Source organism: Sitophilus oryzae, unplaced genomic scaffold, assembly GCF_002938485.1.
Source record: "Sitophilus oryzae breed Bouriz unplaced genomic scaffold, Soryzae_2.0 scaffold_1977_pilon_pilon, whole genome shotgun sequence".
NCBI lineage: Eukaryota > Metazoa > Arthropoda > Insecta > Coleoptera > Curculionidae > Sitophilus > Sitophilus oryzae.
Window position 1 is genome coordinate 983,136 of NW_022146698.1, and position 21,394 is coordinate 1,004,529.

General features: G+C 32.1%; 1 protein-coding gene across 2 annotated transcripts in view; it reads left to right on the plus strand.

Moving 5' to 3' along the window:
* Window positions 1-12,951, plus strand: part of LOC115883708 (endonuclease/exonuclease/phosphatase family domain-containing protein 1-like) — a 48,530-nt gene extending 35,579 nt beyond the window's left edge. For both annotated transcript variants that reach the window (XM_030902104.1, XM_030902105.1), the window contains 2 exons: window positions 2,105-2,335; window positions 12,469-12,951. In XM_030902104.1, coding sequence (XP_030757964.1) covers window positions 2,105-2,335; window positions 12,469-12,743 — 506 coding nt within the window. In that variant the 3' untranslated portion in view covers window positions 12,744-12,951. The remainder of the gene's footprint in view (window positions 1-2,104; window positions 2,336-12,468) is intronic.
* Window positions 12,952-21,394: the final 8,443 nt, after the last annotated feature.

Here is a 21,394-nt window from a genome sequence, read left to right on the forward strand (position 1 = left end):
AATGAACCTTATTTATACTCTATAGCTTTAAAAATTTTAAAGACATTTTTTCACATTTAAAATTGACAAAATAATTAACTCAAAATTTCTCCGCTGTTATTTTTTATAAGTTTACCATAGGCAACTAATATTACACTATCATGACAAGGCTATTTTAGGAACGAAAGGGCTACAATGACGTCACAACTGTCAGCTGAAGCGCGGGAAGAGGCGAACGTACGTCTTATGAGGATGAGCAATCCTATTAGTTTACCGTTCTTGGGTCGAAACGACGTTGGATACCGACGTTGGCTAGAAGCCTAATTTAGTACAAACTGCAACGTTGTTTAAAATCCTAATTCACAGAAATACAAAACTAATATGGCGTATAAGTCGCGTTTTATCCTAAATTGGAATAATTATAGTAAAAATATTATTTTTACGATTTAGTTAGAGACCTAGGTCAGATGGCAGTGAAGGAAAACAAAACAAAAGTATTTAAGTGTGGAGGATGTTTGAAGATCATAATTATTGAAACACTTTAATACGACTCTGTATTTTCGTTACCCAAAGGCAAAAAGTTAAACGCAAACAACTTTATTGATAAATGTATTGTTTCTACTTTGAAAAATACTAATGGGCCTTAAAATTAAAGAAGTTTTTAAAATTTTCATGAATTTTTTTTAGTAAAATGAGAATAATTTATTCGCAGTAAGAAAAAAATTGTTTTCATTTCTTACGTTTTAGGGTCATAATATTTCAAGTTAATGTATTCAATGAACGAATTGCTATTTTAGGAACGAAACATTTTCTTATTGAACAACATGGCGGCTTTCACTTTGTTGTTTTGGAGATTAAGATGGAGTAGTTCAAGTAGTCGCATAATAAAGACTAATAAAGTCGCAGTTCGGCCTTAACAGGTAGTATACTAGTCGCAAGATTGCCTAATTTAGTCATCCTAGAGTCTAGCTTGTGCCGCCCTCTATAATCTAAATAAACGAGGGAGTGGATATACTATCAGTAATATATGTCGATGTATATTTAAATTTAGTTTTATATGTACCTTTCTTATGTCCCATTTTAATTAAGTTTTTTTAAAAAAAAACAAAAACAGCACTGAACTGTCTGACTGAACAGAACAATGAAGTGAAAATTTAAGATATAAGGTTATGGTTCAATACAGTTGCAAAAAGGTAGTGACTCGACGTCCTACCAACGTAAGAATAAGGAAATCTAATCAACGTTGGAATTAGTAAAACAGACGACGTTTGCATAACGTTGGAATAGGTCCTGAAACTGACGTCGGAAAACTCTATATTGTCCAATGTTGTAACTACGTTGTCGGAATCACCTAAATATCACTTAAGCCAAAAAGGTTACAGGACAACGTTTATTCGACGTCGCAGAAGCTTCTTCTTTGCTGTAGTACTAGTCCAACGTCGGCACAACGTTATAAAAACGTTGAAATTTATTTTAATACCCAAGGTAGGGAGCTAACTATTTTTTGTAACTAATCCAACGTTGTGTTTAGTAAACATGTGGTCGCAAGTCGTGAAAATGCTACTTGGGTACAGTAGCTAGCGAAACGCGGTTTTCAATTTAAGATTAGGTATAATATTTGCAACAAAATTTGTAATAACATCAAAATCGGTCAAAGTCGCAGTTTTTGAGATATTCCGTGTTTCCGTCGCCCGTTTTTGAGAAAATCCGTGTGGAGAACTCTAAACTCCCATCGGACGCGACCCCAGGTGGCGGATAGGAGAAATAACCTTGGACCAAAATTGGAAAAATTCCTTTACTTTGAAACTAAAAGAACTGCCTACCAACTTTTTATTAACATATTTTAGTATGGGCGGCTATACGTGCCTCCCGGCGCCAATTTTTTATCTGCACAATCACGGGTTTGAAAAGCAAAACAAAGAAGTTGTCATTTCCGGCGAAATATGAAGTGGCCGAAACTAATTGAATACGACAATCAATCCTGATTTATGTCATACCAAATCACACTCATCAACTCTTACTTTCTTATCTGAAAAGTTATAGGGGTGAGCCACTTTTGAAAAACACTCGATATATAGCAATATAAATTCCAATACGTTGATTTCACAAGCTTTTTTCTTTACAGTAATGGATGTAGAATTGATATCGCTAATGGAAGGCCCAGTGGAAACAAAACCTAGTTGTGAAGCATTAATAGCTAACTTTGGAATTGGAGATTTAAATTTGCAAGTGGTCAATATATCCTTAAATAGAAAAGTTGATATCAAACATTTACATGAAAAGATTATTGACTTAACGAATGAAGAACAACTGGTATTACTTTGCATGGATTTTTCGAATTGTTTTAATATCGATGGTAAGGTTTAAATAAGAGTAACTCGACAGGGTGAGTCTTAAAGAAGTGCAAATATTTTCAGGGCTGGTAGATCTCGATAAAAAATTCATATTTTCTCTTTGTCGTTTTTCAAATAGGTCCAAAATAACCGAGTTATTAAGTTTGAAAATTAAAAAAAAAATGATTTATTTTTTGGTGCATTCTTCGCCAGTGGCCACCATTGGAGAATATCCTAAACAACCGGCAAATACAAATACACGGGCTTAAATAGCGAGTATACGAAAAATTTATTATATAGGGTTGTTCACCACATACGACACGGAGTATTGTAGCTAAACGATGAGATTTTTACAAATTGTAAGTTTGGGGTTCGTTAAAGGACTATTAGAGCTACAATTTAAAAATATTTTTACAAGATACAGAGTGTCCCAAATAAATAAAAAATATCAAAGTTGTATTTTTTTAAACGGAACACCCTGTATATTATTACATTTTTAGTTTCTACGATTAAAATAAAGGTAAATTTGATTAAGGTTTATTATACTTAAACCTTACCGTTTTTCAAATATTTTCAATTTTGTGAAATTGCAGTAAAAATTTTAAAGCTTCATTTCTCCTAGGGTATCAATGTTTTTAATACTAAATATTTAATGAAGTTTATTTATTGATCAGTTATTGTGTTGCAATAATAAAAATAATACTACCTTATACAGAGTGTCTAAAAATTTATTTTAAATAATTATTAGCTTCAAACGGCAATAACTTATTTAATTTAAATGGAATGCCCTGTATATTTTAGGAGAATCAGATGCACAATTAAATTGTCTATCAAATTGTATTATACCATTTTTTACCTATACCTTCAAGTTTTCGTAGAAAATGCATTTTCTTATAATTTAGACCTCATTTATCAATATATCTATGGAATATTGACATTTTAGATTGTTTTTAAAGCAACAAATGTACAAAATGTACAGACTAGTAATATTATCGTTTTTAGCAAAACGATAATATTACTAGCCCATTAATATTCAAAAAGAAAACTATTTAAATCTTTATAAAGAGTATACTATTAATTAAATATAACACCATTATTTCCGCCCATATACTAATTAATTACATACTTAATTGTGTTCGTTAATAAATTATTATAAATAAATGTGGATTTGAGTCAGAAATCAATATAATAATAAGTTATAAATTAAAGTCTCTGTTGTTATAAATAAGCATTTATTAAAAAATGAAATATCATTTTTAAGGTGTTACTTTTTATCACACTGTCTAATGCCCATACAAAATTCAGTTTTTTAGTATTTGGAGCAATTATTATTAATCAATGCAAACAGTCAGTTAATGTAGTTTGAATACTGGATCATATTAATTGGTCCTCTTTAACAAATATTTGAACAGTTTTTTTTTATTTTTTAATGAAATAAACGAATTATATCGACAATATTAGTATCTGTACTCTTTAAAAATTTGATACATCTTTAAAAATAATCTAAAATGTCAATAGTCCATGGATATATTGATAAATAAGTTCTAAATTACAAGAAAATAAATTTTCTACGGAAACTTAAAGAAATAGGTAAAAAATGGTATAATATAATTTGATAGACAATTAAATTGTGCATCTGATTCTCGTATAATATACAGGGTGTTCCATTTAAATTAAACAAGTTATTGCCGTTTGAAGCTAATAATTATTTAAAATAAATTTTTAGACACTCTGTATAAGGTAGTATTATTTTTATTATTGCAACACAATAACTGATCAGTAAATAAACTTTAGTAAATATTTAGTATTAAAAACTTTGATACCCTTGGAGAAATGAAGCCTTAAAATTTTTACTGCAATTTCACAAAATTGAAAATATTTAAAAAACGGTAAGGTTTAAGTATAATAAACCTTAATCAAATTTACCTTTATTTTAATCGTAGAAACTAAAAATGTAATAATATACAGGGTGTTCCTTTTAAAAAAATACAACTTTGAAATTTTTTACTTATTTGGGACACTCTGTATCTTGTAAAATTATTTTTAAATTGTACCTCTAATAGTCCTTCATCGAACCCAAAACTTACAATTTGTAAAAATCTCATCGTTTAGCTACAATACTCCGTGTCGTATGTGGTGAACAACCCTGTATACAGGGTGATTCCTGTAAGCGACTCATGCTTTCGGGGAATGATGGGGGACGCCGAAATATTAATTTTGATATAGCACACTATGGGTCGGAAATGCCTCTTACGCAAGATACAGGGTGTTAAAGTTTTTGAAAAATTAAAGATATTCTTTAATAGTTTTTTAACAGTTGAAGGTATCGTTATAAAATTTATTATAGGAGTCTACCTAACAAAGACACTTTAAATGTAAAAAGAAGAGGTTTTAGTATAAACCAGTGGCGTAGCTGTGATACGCATCGGGTAATATTTTCAAAAAAATAGTACTCCACTGATAAAAATAAACATTTTGGAGTTTTTTTATTTACTCGGTTTATTTCCAAGAAAAAATGTCTCTTGCAACTTTCTTCTATCTAACACCATTTTGTCACAATTTAAAAATAAATATTTTTTTTAATGAGAACCTTAAATATATGAATTATTATAACTACCTTAAAACTAAGAACTTTATTATTAACAATAAAAAAAATTCTAGTTTAAATTTATAATTTTTTAAAAATGTATTTAGAGCTAATAGTAAAAAGTACCAAAGTTACCCAAGATGAAGGGATCTAACGATGCACATGTGTTTCTGCCCTCTAGTTATAATAATTCGCTGTATTTAAGATTCTCATTAAGAAATTGCAACATGCGATTCATAACGACAATTATTTGACTCGAAATACCACACGTTACGTGTGTAACCAAATTATTCGTAATGCTTTTTCTGAATATGCCAATGAGCCACCCTCGTTTCATTTGAAAAAAAATGAGATATGATTAAAAATACGATTTGGGCATCTTTTAACCAGCCAGGATAAGACACGAATAACATTAGACGATCACATCTATTTTTCCAAGGTTCCTTGATTAAAAATTAGTGTTTTTAACACAGCCATGGTACTCTAAATTGAAATTTAAAATTCAATTTTGTTTTAAGCAAAAATGTCAAAAGTTGGCATGTGATATGTCATTCTATTCAGAATGTAATTTTCTATCGAATGAAGTAAAAAAATACCGAGGGTGCCATTAAAAAATCAAGAGTTGTAGTCATTTCCGGCGAAACAGGAAGTGACCAAAAACAATTGAATACGTCAATCAATCTTATTTTATGTCATATACTAACATACCAAATCTAAAGATTTTATCAGAAAAAAAATAGGGGTGAGCCACCTTTGAGACGCACCCGGTATAGTAAATAAAAAAACTCACTTAACAGTGGCGTACTATTTTTTTTTGAAAAAATTACCCGATGCGTATCACATCAACGCCATCTTTAATTTTTCAAAAACTTTAACACCCTGTATCTTGCGTAAGAGGCATTTCCGACCCATAGTGTGCTATATCAAAATTAATATTTCGACGTCCCCTATCATTCCCCGAAAGCATGACCGCCTTACAGGAATCACCCTTTATGCAATTATTCTAAAAGTGTTACCAAGTTTAGTTTATAGAAACCAAAACAAAAAAAATAAAAGTGTAACTATTTTCTTCGCCCGGAGATCGACTATGAAACGGAAAAAAATGCTTATCCAACCGCCCGCCGCACAGTGGGCAAAAATCCAGAAGTATGTTGCAAAAATTCTTCTATTGTACGATTTCATTCAAATTTGGTAAAAACATTCTATGCCAGTAGCCCGTGAACCCAGTTAGTTTTGGCTGACTTGAGATTGGCTGGGGGTGGCGGGGGGGATTCATAAAATGGAAAAATCATCTTTTGACTAATACAGCTACCAAAATGCGGTAAGAATTACGATTTTTACGATTACGATTTTTGGCAGAGCCAAGATGAAACAGACAAATATTGAGCAATTATTACTCCTCCGGCATATACAGGGTTTGTTAGGTTAGGTATATATATTGACATCCTCTGTATCTTTTTTATTCGACGTTTTCGAAAAAAGTGTCTTGAATAAAAGTTTAATGGTCTGGAATACATTTTTCAAAACAGTCTTCTTTGCATATACAGGGTGCCTTAGAAATCCTGTGCGTGGCCCAACTTTCTTATTTCAAATTAGTACCCAATTTTTTATTTATTTTTTTTTATTTTCTCCTAAAAATCCTAACTACTTTTATGTAGCATATCCTATACCTAATTTGAAATAAGATAGTTGAACCACGCCCAGATTTTTTGAAGCACTTTGGATATGCGAAATAGACTTTTTTGGCAAATTTATTCAAAACCACTTTCATTTGAGACAGTTTTCGGAAACGTCAAATAAAAAAGATAAAGGGGGTGTCAATGTACAAAAGAAAACCCTAAGTATACTAATCCAATCGAACTTTTATTCAAGATTGTTTGTCATTTGAATAAGTTGGGTCTATAATAATACCAGACAATATGTGATCAATATTTTATTATTATATTTTAAATAAGTAACAATATTCTGAGACTTAAACAATGACGATTTCGAAAATAACAGAACTTATACCTATTAAAAATATCTAAATTTTATTTTACCACCTACTATTTACTGATATTTTGTTTTATAACAGCTGGAAGGAATGGTCACAAAGTGCACATTTTTAAATCTGAAAGAAAAATCCATTTCATTTAATTTAAAAAATTAGGTACTGTCAAAATTTGTCAATTTGTTAAAAAATGTCATTTGACATTTAAAATTCTTCTCTTCGGAAATCTTGAGAAAAATTAAGTAACTTTATATTTCAAGTTCTTCTCTAGCTACTATAACAATTAATTTATGAGAAGTATCCACATAAAGGATCTTACTATACACATACGCATGGAGACATATGCTTCCAATAAGTTTAAAGTTGCGATTTTTTGCGATTTTTTTGACTTAACTTTTCTAAGATAGAATATATGCCACTATCAAAAAAACCTTAAATGATTTTGTTCTACTTTGACCTTTACTAGTTTTTATCCAAAAATCAAAATAAAAGATCTTTTTTACTTACCTTGACATTAAATTTACCGCAACCGGGAATCTACGTAAAACACATTATGACAATTTCACAATAATTATTGACAGCAAGCTAAGGTCGTCCGATTCAATTGTTATAATACTGTGTCACTTGAATGCAACGCCTACTATTTAAAAAATTGTAGAAAAAAGGCAGTTATTAGGCACAAATTAACTGAAAATGTAGGTTTTGCGCAAAGTTCGTTTTACAGCCCCTCGAAAGAGACTCCGAATATGTTTTTTTGTTAGTTTTATGTGGTTTCCTCTTAACTAATATGTTTCCAATCTAATGTTATTGCCATAATTGCTAACTGTGGATGTTATTTTTTGCAACTTGGTTTGGACATATTGCCTACTGTGCGCCGGCGAGAGAGTCGAGCGCTCTCCGAGTAACGCATGCGTACATCCGTCATATAGAGTAACCGCTCTCTCGCCCATGGGCGGTTGGATAAGCATTTTTTTCCGTTTCATAGTCGATCTCCAGGCGAAGAACACTTGCGCAGTTTAAACTCCATCCGGTGATTTTCGGCCGGCGACTGGAGCATGTCCTTACCATCTCCGGGCGGCTCGTCAGTTTAGTCTGGTTTATTTCTCTAGTTGAAAGAAGCACCAATCAAACTGAATTAATTATGGATATTTATAATATTGTACGATTAAATGCAGAAATCGACGAGAACGATGACATTCATTTTTTGGCAATTATTCGTTACATTTAAGGCATATGAATTCTGTTCGTCTATTTGACCGTTTAAATGTTTTATTGTTTTGTTTTTGTCATGTTTATAATTTATTTTTTCTATTTTTTTATGTTTATTACATTAATTCTTTTTGTAATTTACACAAACTGTAAAAATATACCAAATTCACAAAACATCAGTCATCTACACAAAACAAAAATTGAGCCAATTTAAAAATATAAATTACTTCTACACTGGTCACATTTTCCCTTAAAATCATTTTAAAATCCTAAACACAGCATCAAAATAGGTTAAGGTTAAGGTCTATAAAAATTTATAAACATAATAAAAACGAATCCATAAAACTTTCAAATAACCGAACAGACCTAAGGAATTCCCCATTATATAAATTATCTTAATACCCTTTTTATTATAACTCAAAAAATACCTAGTCAAAAAAATATGTAGGTATATAAAAAATTGTAAATCTTTTTAGTATAAGTGAAGGATTACGAAGATATTATTCATTACTTTAAAAGGAATTATAACAAAATAATGGACAAATCAATAAAATATTTAAATTACACTTTTTTTTAGACAATATTAAAGTTCGTCTAACCGATTTTGTGTAAGAAAATCGGGGAGACGAACGAAAGAACTGTAGAAAAAGGAAGAAAAAATATTCCCTGTTGTTACCCGGGGGAAGTGAAATTTTGTCGGCGCACAGTGGGGTATTTGACACAGATAGTTGATCGAAATTTTTGTATGTAGACTTTATATAAATTATTGCTATTTTCAATTAAAGAGGAAATAATATGAACAAAATAAAGGATAATTCGTCGATTATAAAAAAAGAAAGAAAAATGACTGTTTCAGTGTTTCCACGGTCAATGCCACTAATGCCAGTAGTAATATCGCAACTAATACTACCGTAAAATGGGATGAATAGAAACTGTTTCGTAGGCTATTAGCGATATACCGGTTGATAAAAATGTGGTATTACTTTCCCGAATATTTTAAAACATGGGTCTTTGTTTGTTCTTTGCGTATACATATAATTTGATTTTTGAAAAATATGCATATAAATATTAAATAAAAATAATATTTGTGTTTCTATTCACGTGCTGTTCGGGAGAATAGAAACACACATTGATGTTAATGTTTTTATCTATTCTATTCCAACAAGGTGATTAGAAACAGTAAATTATTACATATTTAAGTAGGTTTAACAATAATTAGCAATACATATAATATAACAACTTATATATCTACTTATGTATTACTTTAAAAATAAATATTTTATTTATAAAGTTTTCGCGCCATACAAAATAGGTGATAAATCGATCTCACATTTATTGATCAGCTGATTGACAGAAATAGTGCTGCCACAGACAAAAATATAGTTTTTACTATTTATTGTGTATTACCAATGATAGAAAAATTAGAAATGTCGACTCTTTTTACATGGAATATTTTTAATCGTGATTTGATTTTTTTCAGAAATTTTGTTTCTATTCACCACTATGTTTCTATTCCCCCCATTTTACGGTACTAATGCTACGACTGATCCGCGAGCAACGCCCGTACCACTAAAGTCGCTACTAATGCCAAATTGTGCTATACTGCTAATGGCCCTAATGCGATCGCTTTGTACACAACAATGTCATCGCGGTTTACACCTCGCATTAGTATATCACTGATTGGCAAATTAGAGGAAACTAAGAATGTTTTTCTCATTTTATCAGCAAAGTCGCAAAAAGTCGCAGTATTTTATTTTACTGTATAAAAGCCCAATGTTTACTGAGTAAAACGTATTTAGACAATATGCTGAATTCTTCGAAATGCGCAACTAAATCTCTAAGTATAATAAGAATGTCAGAAATTTAATCAAATTTTCTGAACGCCTAACTTTTAGTTGCAAAAAAATCGTTAGTATAGAGAATATCAAAATAAATAATAGGTCTTTGTAGAATACATACCTGCAGCTTGCTGAGCCATTTTCAATCAAAACAATAATATAAACGTAAAAAGAGCACAAGAACAACAACAATTTATAATTTTAAACATAAAATTTAGCCATTTACCTGTTATCTGTGAGAAGTAACAACTTTGACGTTTCGTTGAAACAAATGAATGCAACTTAACACACCCATAGCAACGCCATTCATGGCAGAGATGATTTAACTTATCATTTATCCTTTTTTGGGAAATCTTAAACACATTTGCTTTTTTGAATTTCGATCACCTTTTTCATGCTAATACCCCACCGTGCGGCGGCGCACGGTGGAAAGACCCAATATAAAATGTTGGACATTGACTTAAAAATAAAATTTTAAATTAAATAATTTTGGTAGAAGATTTGAATTACTTAAAGTCCAGACAGTAATATTTTATCCAACTCAAAAAAATATTTTTAATTATATGTCTGTTTGAAAAGTTTCAAATGAAGATATTACACTGACTTAATTATGGTATTCATTTCTTGTGAAACAACCTAGTTTTATAAAAACTGGCAAAGACATTAATAATTTTTTTTAACCATACATATTAGTGCAAACGATTGTTTTCACTTTAAAATAAAGATATATATATATATATATATATATATATATATATATATATATATATATATATATATATATATATATATATATATATATATATAGTCACTAAAAGTTTGGGAGAACAATTGTATATAAGAGACACATAAACATTTTTTTGCTGCCAAATACTATATTTAGTAGCAAAAAAATGTGTATGTAGAAAAATAAAAAAATGGCCAAAGTTGGCCAAGACTTTATATATATCACAAGGTAGATTAAGCCTTTCTAATAACGAAACTAATTTAACATCTTGCCCCAGCTTGCCCCCCTCTAAAAATTTCCATTTAATATATTACTAATACATGTTATACTAAAATCAAAAACCTTTTCAATTCCAATAAATTAATTTAAAATTTTTAGAGTCAAATTATCTTTATTTTTTTATAAATTTATTAATATTTAATTATTAATTGGATAAATACAAAATGACGCTAAAATCAAAAACAGATACAGGGTGCTACAAATATATGGAAAACTTATAAACTATTGGAAAAGGAAAGAGGGTTAAAGTGCAGTATTGAGGTTTTTTGTTATACATACATATAATAAAAATATTCTAGTGCGTTGATTTACTGTTATATTCTTTGCTTATAATAAAGTTATTGTACAGGGTGTCCCACTAAGAATAGCTCTCGGCTATATCTCGGAAAGTATTAGCCGTGAGGCTTGCGGAAAAAATATTCTTAACTAAAGAGACCATGAGAAAATGCTGGAAATTATTTTCAAATTTGTAGAATGGCCGCTAGAGGGCGCAACTGCTATAAAAAATAAGAAAATGGAGTTTTTACACAACTTTGCCTAGATAAGGGGTACTATAAATAATAGCTTCATAATCTTCAGTAAATTCTGAATACTTTTTGTTAGAACCATTTTCCCTATCTGCAAAAATAAAGTGGTGGGGGAAGGTTAGATCTGTTTTTATTTAAGTATTAATAATTCCGGACTGGATGGACGGAATCCAATTAACGGGGGCTCGTTTAAAAGACCGTTTCTTACTCTATATTATACCATATAAACAATAATAGTAAGCTTTTGAACGTAGATGCTAGGGGGCGCTGTCTTACAAATTAACAAACATTGCGCGTTTTTTCAAAAAAAAAAATAAATGCGATGGTATATGCCATTTTAGCTGATAGTAAAGAGTAATGAAAGCTTAAAAAGTCAGTGAAAACCGCATCTTGATATCTTCTTTCAAATCGAAGATATTAGCAAAGTTATATTAAATAGGAAAATATATGTAAGCCCTTAATTACCATATTTTTATAACACGGTATCAGTAGTCTTAGATTTCAGTGGTAAAATCTAAAGCTATTTCTTTTTAAAAGGATCAAAACTAAAACATTCCACGACAGTTTGGCAAAGTTTATAAGCATTTAAAACTTGTAAGATTTTTCCAAAACATACTATATTTTTAGGTCACCCTGTAGATGGTTTGTAACGAGCCAACCAGTTTCTTTCATTAAAGTTTAAAATTGTTCTGTTTATACATTATTACGGTATATAAAAATCATTTTTTCGTCTTTTGGATTAAAAGTGTTGAGAAGAAAACCTCATGTCCAACAGCTCCCATAAGCTCGTTCCACTGTGCGGCGCGACACACTCATTTTCGCCAACCAGCGGTGCGCTGGCGGCTGACTATGAAAGAGATTTTTCTCTCCCGATATCGAAGCGCTCGCCGGAGAAATCTTCGGCAAGCGCTTCTTTTCGGCGGGCGGCTGGCGCTCGACTATGAATACGGCCGTTATTCATATGAAATTACAAAAAATTATTTAATTTTCTTATTTTAGATGACCATTTAACAATAGGCAATTTAAAACCTGTATTTCCATTATCAACGAATAATAATTTTCCTGTTTTAAATGATGAAAACTTTCAAGTGTCTAACATGCTTACAAATTCCACCTTGAGTGAAAACTTGACAGGATATAAAGACGTAATTATCAAAGGATTAACTCACCTAGCCATTCCAAATGGCTGGTCTTGGGGCGGACCAGCCTCTCCGTATTGTCCAATCTGGATAGAGCTTACCTTGTACAATAAAAGAAATTGCATTGCTTTGTGATATATACTTTTATTTAATTTTATTTTAATTATCTGTGACGTCATGTTTGGAGAGTAATAATATATACGTATTATACATATGTATATAGTGATTTGATGTGATAGATGTAATAGTATTTATTTTTTGCTTAATAAGTGAATGAAGTTGTTGAATATGAAAAGTTGTTATTTAATTATAGTTTATGAAATATATATTTACAAATGAGCTAGTTCCTGTAATTTTAATTATTTATTTTTAGAAAAATGGTAATTTTTGTACCCCCAGGGGCTTGGATTTTGTCCAGGTACGGGTTTGACGCACCCGGGTTCCCGAGTTTCTTAAGCCCAGCTGTTGGCTGCGACCTGCGGTTATGAGGCTGAAGGTTTTGGTTATCTTTAATGGGGGTCTCCAGGATAACTCCGAAACCACTGAAATGAACTCTTAAATATTAGCAAAATAAAATACTAGTTAACCACCATACACCAAACACTTTACTTTTGCAGTGCAAAAGTAAAAGTGTTTTGGTGTATTGTGGCGAATTAGTGTTTTATTTTGCTGTTGTAACACCAAAGGTTCCAACTGTAATCTTTGGGCTAATAATATATTTCTTGCATTCTTTATGGCATACTTCTATTTTATAAGTTTATTTTCCAACTGCAGCTGATCTCAGATTTATTTTTTAGGTTTTTTGTCTGTTTTTATTTTATTTTTAAATAAACTCCTTTTAAGACACGCATATGGTTGGTTAATGATGTTGACAATCTTAAAGAATTTAAAAAATTTAAAAAGGAAGTTAATTCCCCTCCTAAACATTCTACATTCTACAACACGAGCTTATAAGCAATAAACAAAAATAATTGGTTAGGTGATGGGTTCTTTTCAGACTCATACATACCATTTAAGTTCAATGATATTTTGTGATGTGTGGTGACGCTTTCTCAAACCGTATGGCGTATGTGAAACGACAGCAAAATGTATTTTATTTGCACCCATATTGGTAGCGGGTAGGAATTCCTTTTGGGATAGTCCTATCAGGGTAAATGAATCACACCCTGCCTACCGCAGATTCCAGGGGCTTTCTGACCCGGAAGGCCAGCACCTGCTTAGGGTCCCTTGTCCAGGGTTACGGATGAAATCCACAACGACAGGGAAGGCGAAGATAAGAATCTACCTGGCGAAAAACTGGCACCTGTTTTAGGGAAAATGTGGGCTCCCTTTTGTCCCAGAGGTCAGAATTGGCTTATTTTCCCACGAGAACATTATGAACAGCAACGGAAGAACAATCGGCGGCTAAGCAGTACGGGCCGATTGGTGTGAAATCTTGGCTTGTATTTTTAGATACAGAATTGCAGTACTTTATTTTATTTTTAAATAATCTTTTAAGACACACATATGCCTCTTTCAGCTGACATGACGTTTCCAACTTGTTTAACACCCTTTTTTTTGCTGCAAGGACTTTAGGTGGTTTGTGAACGGTCGTTAGCCCTGTTTTGTCAGTGTTCCAGATTTGATGAGGTTCAAGCTTTTCTCGGGTAAAGACCGATTCCAAATTATTGAAAAAGGCAGTAACATTTGTGCGGTTGAAACTCGTACATCATGATACACTGATTGACTCTGGAGTCCTCAACGATAACTCGGGATGACGATGTCGAAAGCCGCGGTACCAATCATAACCAGCGATGGATCGTTCATCCCATTTTTTAGGGTAATTTTTATGGTTGGCCTTTTTGATGTGCACATGTCACCGTTAACCCATAATGCATTTGGGATGCATGGACTAAATAATCCGCTAGAAGAGCTTCTTCATTGGTAAATACTAATGCAGTTTTGTAATCAGGCAAATAAGTAATGTTACCGGCAGGGAGACCCAAGGATCTTTTTTTTTACATATCTGTTAAGGGTTTCCTTGTCTATGTCATATTTCCTCGCAGTTGGGCGTAATTTTGCTCCTCCAAGAATTTCTTCTACAGCGGTTTTCATAACATCCGGCGAGGGAGCTACTTGGTTTGTCTTTTTAATCCAAAAATGCGGTATGTTTTATCTAAAGGAATATTAATTATATTATTTTTTATTCAGTTTAATATTTTTTAATTAATTGAAAATTCTAGATAGGGAGGGTTGAGACGTCTTATGGCTACCCAAAATAACTGTCTCATGTCTCCCTATGTAGCGATTTATAAAATAACTTAACCTAAAATTCTTGTTAAACATCTGGTTTACTTAACCCTTTACTTGGCAAAAGAAAATATTTCTGATTTTGCCTAAAATTTTATGATTAATGAAATAAGTAACATCAATGTAGTTGAGATTTTATATGTATCCCAGAGGATACATTGCCTATTTTGAAGAAACTAACGATAAATAATAAATGTATCTTAAAATATACATTGCCGATTATTACTAACATTGAAATACTAAAACTTATAAAGAAAAGAGAACGTAATGTTTTTGAGTCTGGGTCTTTTAGGACGTGTAAAACTGGCCGGGGAAACACTGACTGGTATTTTCGGGAAATTGGAAGGCGTCAGTTTTCTTAAACTATTCGGTGTGGCCGTTCTTGGAGTTTGGTGAATCAAATTCCCTCTAGATCCTAGGTTACTACTAATACAGGTTTAGTAACAGCTGTTTTGAAATGCTCTGAAAAAGTATACAGCTTTTCCATAGCAATATCATAGTATCACAATTTCCGATTCGCTTTCGGAAAATATACTTAAATTTTCTAGTGAGGAAGAAATCGATGGCGCAGAGGACGTATCATTTTCTTCAATTCGACGGCGGCAAGTATGTTGTATTTCATCGTCAGATGATGAGCTACTCTGGGTATCAGACTATATTTTTCTTTGGAACCAGTTGGAACCAAGGATAATATTTTTCTTGTTCTGTAACCTTGGGTAAAAGAAAAATTCTGGAAGAAAAATATCTACATAAACACGACGATCTTGTAAGATACGGAATTTAAAAATCTTTATTTGTAGTGATCATGGCGGTGTATCCTGTGAGATACGTTAATAATTTTCTGGATTAAAATTAATCAAAAAATAATTAGTAAATTAAATACAAATATTGTAATGTCGAAGTAGTTGATGCCTCTCTTTGATGTTTTGACTAAGTAGTTAATTGATTTTTGAAAAAAACCACATATTTATGTCATTAACAAAAATCTGCACGTCGAATCTATTTGGAATGTGATTTTTAGTAGCAAATTCAAACGCAAGTTTTTTTATATCTGTAGTAGTAATCCCAAATAATCTAGATTCTAGTAACAATATGTGCTCAACAAAGTCTCTTTCTTCACCCTCACTAAATGTGGTTGAAAATCGCCCCAAAACTTTTACACAAACTTTGGCTCGTTTGTTAACATCATTTGCTCTTCGCCTTAACGTGGCCTGAGGGACATTAAAGAGTTTGGCTGCTCTCAACCATCCCATTTGACCAGATTTAACAGCATCAATAGCATTTCGCATTGATTTTTCGTCCCAGGACTGTCTGCTTGATGTCCTTTCCCGTTTACCCACCATAGTGTCACTAAATAAAAATAAAAAATGATACCATTTTAAATTCAAATTGATTTACGCAGTGTGGTTGTAAAATGGCATAGTGTATCATTCTACATTCATGCATACCTATGTCATTTTACCCACAATAACACGTGGTCTCTGTTTTTACCTGATTTTTTTTTTATCTCATCTAGAACGACAATTCTACGTAAGTACATCTATAGTACACACATTTTATTGTAATGTCACCTTAAAACAAACACCATTTGGTAATGAAAACACACTTGCAGCACAGCACGTTTAAAGTTTGTATGCTAGTGAAAACAATTTTTTGGGGTTAACTGCTTCTTCCGAAAACCAAACTGAGCGCCAACGTGAAGTTTGATTGCGTTTTGCTACACAAAACCGCATCTTTATCCTAGATAGCACCACTAGTTCCAAAATAATGGGCGGCATGTCATTTTACATGCTATGTCATTTTTGGACACTTTCCCCTACTACAAATACTGAAGGTAATGAGAAACTAGCATCTCTAGTTACAATATGAATTTATTAATATACACATGAAGTAGAAAGTAGTAAGTAGTTTTACTATATTTTAAACAAGAATAATAATACATTTTTTAGTTAAAGTATCAATTTATTTCAATGCAGTTAAAGTATCCACTGCTTACTTACAAGCCACAAACAAAACATGACAAGTTGAATCAAAAACAACACGTTATAGACTAAACTAATTAATTTTCTGAAACTATACACAAATCTCGGGAGTCATTATTAGATGGCAAATAGGTCCAAAATAATTTCTTTCTTTCCTCTTCGAATGAAGGACAAAGCACATTTAATATTTTTTTCTTTTTCTGCGTATTTATTCCTAGAGGCTCAAGAAAGGGGGAAGACGGTAGTTTCGGGTCAAACTTATTTTTTAAAAAACTTGATTCTGTAAATGTATCATCAGTTATTTCTTTTTTATAAAAAAGACTAGAAGAACCCTTATGAAAGTGGGCGACTTTAATATTATCAAGAAGAGGAATGTTATTATTCTTACGTTGCTATCTTACTATATCTATATTACTTATCTTTGAATTGGAAAAAATAGGAAATATTTAAAGTTAAACATTTGTTTTTTTAAAAGATTTTTCGATAATATTTATAAGCTAGTCAAAATCATATATGTTTGGATACTTTTTCATTTCGAGACTAATGCGACCATGGACTGAATCAGCTGCCATATAAGAATGACCTCTGGCTCGAAGTACTTTAGCGTAATTTCTTCTGGGCCCCACTCGGAATTAACGAAGCATACAAATGTAGAGTATAGCGCCCAATTTTTATTTTGGGCGGAGCAATTATCCACCCAAAACGTAAATTTCGTAACTTCGGAACTGCAGGTTTTTATGAAATTGTAATAGGCTGAAGCGATATCGGAGCCACACCTTCCTCGAATAGCTTCGTGCTACATATATGTTTTTATTTTTTTTAATGAAGCAAAAATTTCATTAAAAACAACCAGCCTAAAACAATATTAATAGTATAAGTTTAACTAGATATCTACGAGTATACATTTTAGTAGAAATACCTTACCTTGAGAGAAAGAACGGTTTTTGGTCAACATTTTAGGCCTATAGATATCTTGAGGATATCCACCAAGGATATAGTAAATATCTTAGGGATATCCAAAAACCAGAGGAGGATATTTATGGGATATCCAGATGGGACAATAAAAGTCATCTTCAAGACATCCCTAGGCAAACCTTTTACGATTATTTGGGATATTTATAGGATAATACAAGGATGATGTTGGGAGCATTATAGAATATTTTTAGGACATTATATGAGGACTGTTATTTGACAATACTTACTTCATCCTTAGTTTATAGTAAAAACGTTCGCAATTTAGTTTTATTTAGCCACATTTTGACGTTATTCATTGGATATTTTTATTAACAGCTCTAAAATATACCTACTCATTGACATAATATGTCAATGAATTTTGCGTCAAAATTTAGAAGTTTATTATGAGTTAAGAGCTTTCAATTTATACTGTACCATCGAAAAAAAATGGCGTTCAGTTGGCTTGAAAATTACGATCGATGACATTCCCCACTGTCCCCATATAATTTTACATACAAAATAACAGCAATCTTCATTTCCAAGCCACCTCTGACGCCGTTTTTTTCGATCGTATGGTATTATGCCAGATTATACTACCCTTTATGGAGTCTAGCAGCAACAGTTTACATCAAAGTTAGCACACAGGGGATACAGGTATAATTTCTAACATTACACCTTCCAGAAACTCACAATTTAAACACAAAAATAGGATTTCTGTTCGAATAGATCAAACGGTTCAGGGATAAAGAACAAGCGCTTTTCAACAAATTTTCACCTATAATTTTGTCACAAATTTTTCATTGTGAGACCCTGAGTCGTTCGTCGTTTTTCGACATTAGTTGAGGTTAGAATAGAATTTCTGCTAGAAAAAGGCTAGAACTATGAATATAAGAAAAAACTAAGTCAAACTCAACCAGTTTTGTTAGTTTCAGTCATTTTTAAGCCCATTCAACATCGACAAACGATCGAATTCACCTCGAATTTCACTAAATCAAAGAACTGAGTAATACATGATGCAAAAACTAACAACTGTCGAGATGGATTGGGGGAAATTTTTTGAGCGGGCGTTTTAAATTCTCTGTATTACTGGGAATGGCCAAGCTCATAAATATCCAGATTATCCAGAAGATACCAAGTTGCTTTGACGTATTATATATCTATCTGTATGGTTTATTGCATTTTATGTAATATAAAAAGTAGTAAATTATTTATTTTTCCTAAATATCTAGACCATATTGTTAGGATATTTTATTATCATGAGCATGTTTGGATATCTCAGCTGGATGTACATTAGATATACGATATTCTATTCTGGATTTTATTCATAGGATATTCTATTCTGGGACATCTACAGGATTTCAGGATGTCTAGAGGATATCCTATAGATATCTTTATAGGATGATCCTGTAGTAGGACATTCTGACATTCTATGGATATCCTGCGGATATTGTGTGTTACGTGGGTAGTAAAACCTTTTGCATATCCACACTATAAAATTGGTCATTGCTAACGAGCTTTCTTTCTGTGTCAGAAATATACTCTTTTCTAGCATTTGTATAGTGTCGTTTGTGTTCCTCGAAATAATTACATTTTTTGCAGGTGCACTTTGAGTCTTCTTGGCTAGTCTAAGAAATCTCAAAGATTTTGCAAGTTTCACATTCATCCTGCGAGGGTTTACTAAATCCAATATTTTAGTGTTTGAAAATACTTTGGTAGAGGTTATACCCTACTTTTTGGATTTGAGGAAAAGTCCTTCCACATGTATGATATTGTTAGTTCGGGAGGATTAAAACAATTTATGTGTTTTGTTTTTATTTCCTCATGTTCTAATTTCTGTTAGAATTATTATCTATTTCAGAAGAAAAGTAGTAATCGGATTTTTTTTGACTTATTACACTTTTCTTCGGGATGTGCGATATGATAACTCCAAAATGATACTTTTTCAGTATAGCCTTTTGAAAGATAAAGTGGTTGTCATAAATCGACTAAAATTGCTAAATTAATTTTAATAATTGCAAGCTAAGTTTATTATGAAACACATTAAATGTAGACAAAAAAAAATCTTCATATATATTTCTGTTTTTCATTTAGTGGCACAAAACATACGAAGGCGGTTCAAATATGATCGAGACAAATTCTCTGACACGTTTATTTACTACCGAAAAAATTTACAGTTTTTCTATGTAATTCTCCTCACTAGTTACGCATTTTATCCACCTTTCCGGAAGTTTTTTGATGACGGTATCGAAGAATTCATTGGGCAACTCGGACAGCCATGTGCGCACGAACTCCTCTACCTCCTCGTCGGTGTTGAATCTTGGACCTCCGAGGGTTTCTTTCAGTGGTCCAAACATGTGATAGTCGCAGGGGGATAAATCCGGACTGTAGGGGGGGGGGTGTTCCAGTACCTCCCACCCCAATTTCAATATTGTATCGAGCGTTTGACGCGCGGTATGAGGGCGCTCGTTATCCTGGAGAAGAATCGCACTTCGTGCTGGAATCTTCCTCCGTTTCGAGCGATAAGCGCGTTTCACGTGTGTTTTCAAAAGGTGAGAGTAGTATTGATTATTCAATGAGTGACGTCAGTGACAGCGCAGCCATTTTGCTTGAGCGGCATACACTTTTGTAAACAAATTTGGTTTAGTGCAGAAAAGCCAGTTTTCAATTTTGATATTTTATTAAAATGCCATTATTTTATTCAGTTGTGAAGTGTTCAACGAGAGCTGAGAGGGACAATGTAAGATTTTTTCGGATTAAAAGATCGCGGGGATATGTTAAACGCCTTGTCAAATAAACGACGTGAGCTGTGGATTAGATCTTTAAAGAGAGGTCCTTTGTCCGAATCATTTCTTAAAAATGCACGAATATGTTCCAGGCATTTCATAAAAGGTAACGTATAATTAAGGGGAAGTTTCAACAGGGAAACCTAAGCAAGAAGAATTTTGGGATCGGGCCTAAATAAAGGCCACAATTTTAGGAAAAGCTAAATAGTTAATGTGTTCTTTTTATGCTGTAAAGCCGATCTAGCAGATAAAGATAATCCAGATTGGGTTCCTAGCCAAAATATGGGATATGATTCTATTAAAACTAAAAATGAAAAAGCCATTCAACGGCACGATAGATCAATAAATAGAGCGAAACGCATGAAATTAGTGGTAAGTTTAAAAACTCACATGGACCCTTTCGAATAGATTTAATAGCTTATTCGGTTGCAATGGATTAGTATCCATTTTATCCAAAAACGTATTACATATAAGACCTGTAAAGTAAAGAGACTTTGAGTCATTGTTTTTAAATGAGTCTTCTGTTATATCACAACTTTCGAGTCTTTGTTTTAACATGGTTATTTGACTATTACAAAATGTCAAGTCTGCAAAAATATTGCATAAATGTTCGATGGTTAGATCTGTTTGCACTGCAGTACTAGTAGATGTTTCGCTAGTTATAGTAGCCGCAATTTCATGAAACGCATTTTCAGTAATGGTACTCGAACTAGCAGTATACCAATACTGCTTTTCACATTGTATGAAGATGTTGCCCCATTCTTGTCATCAACAAATG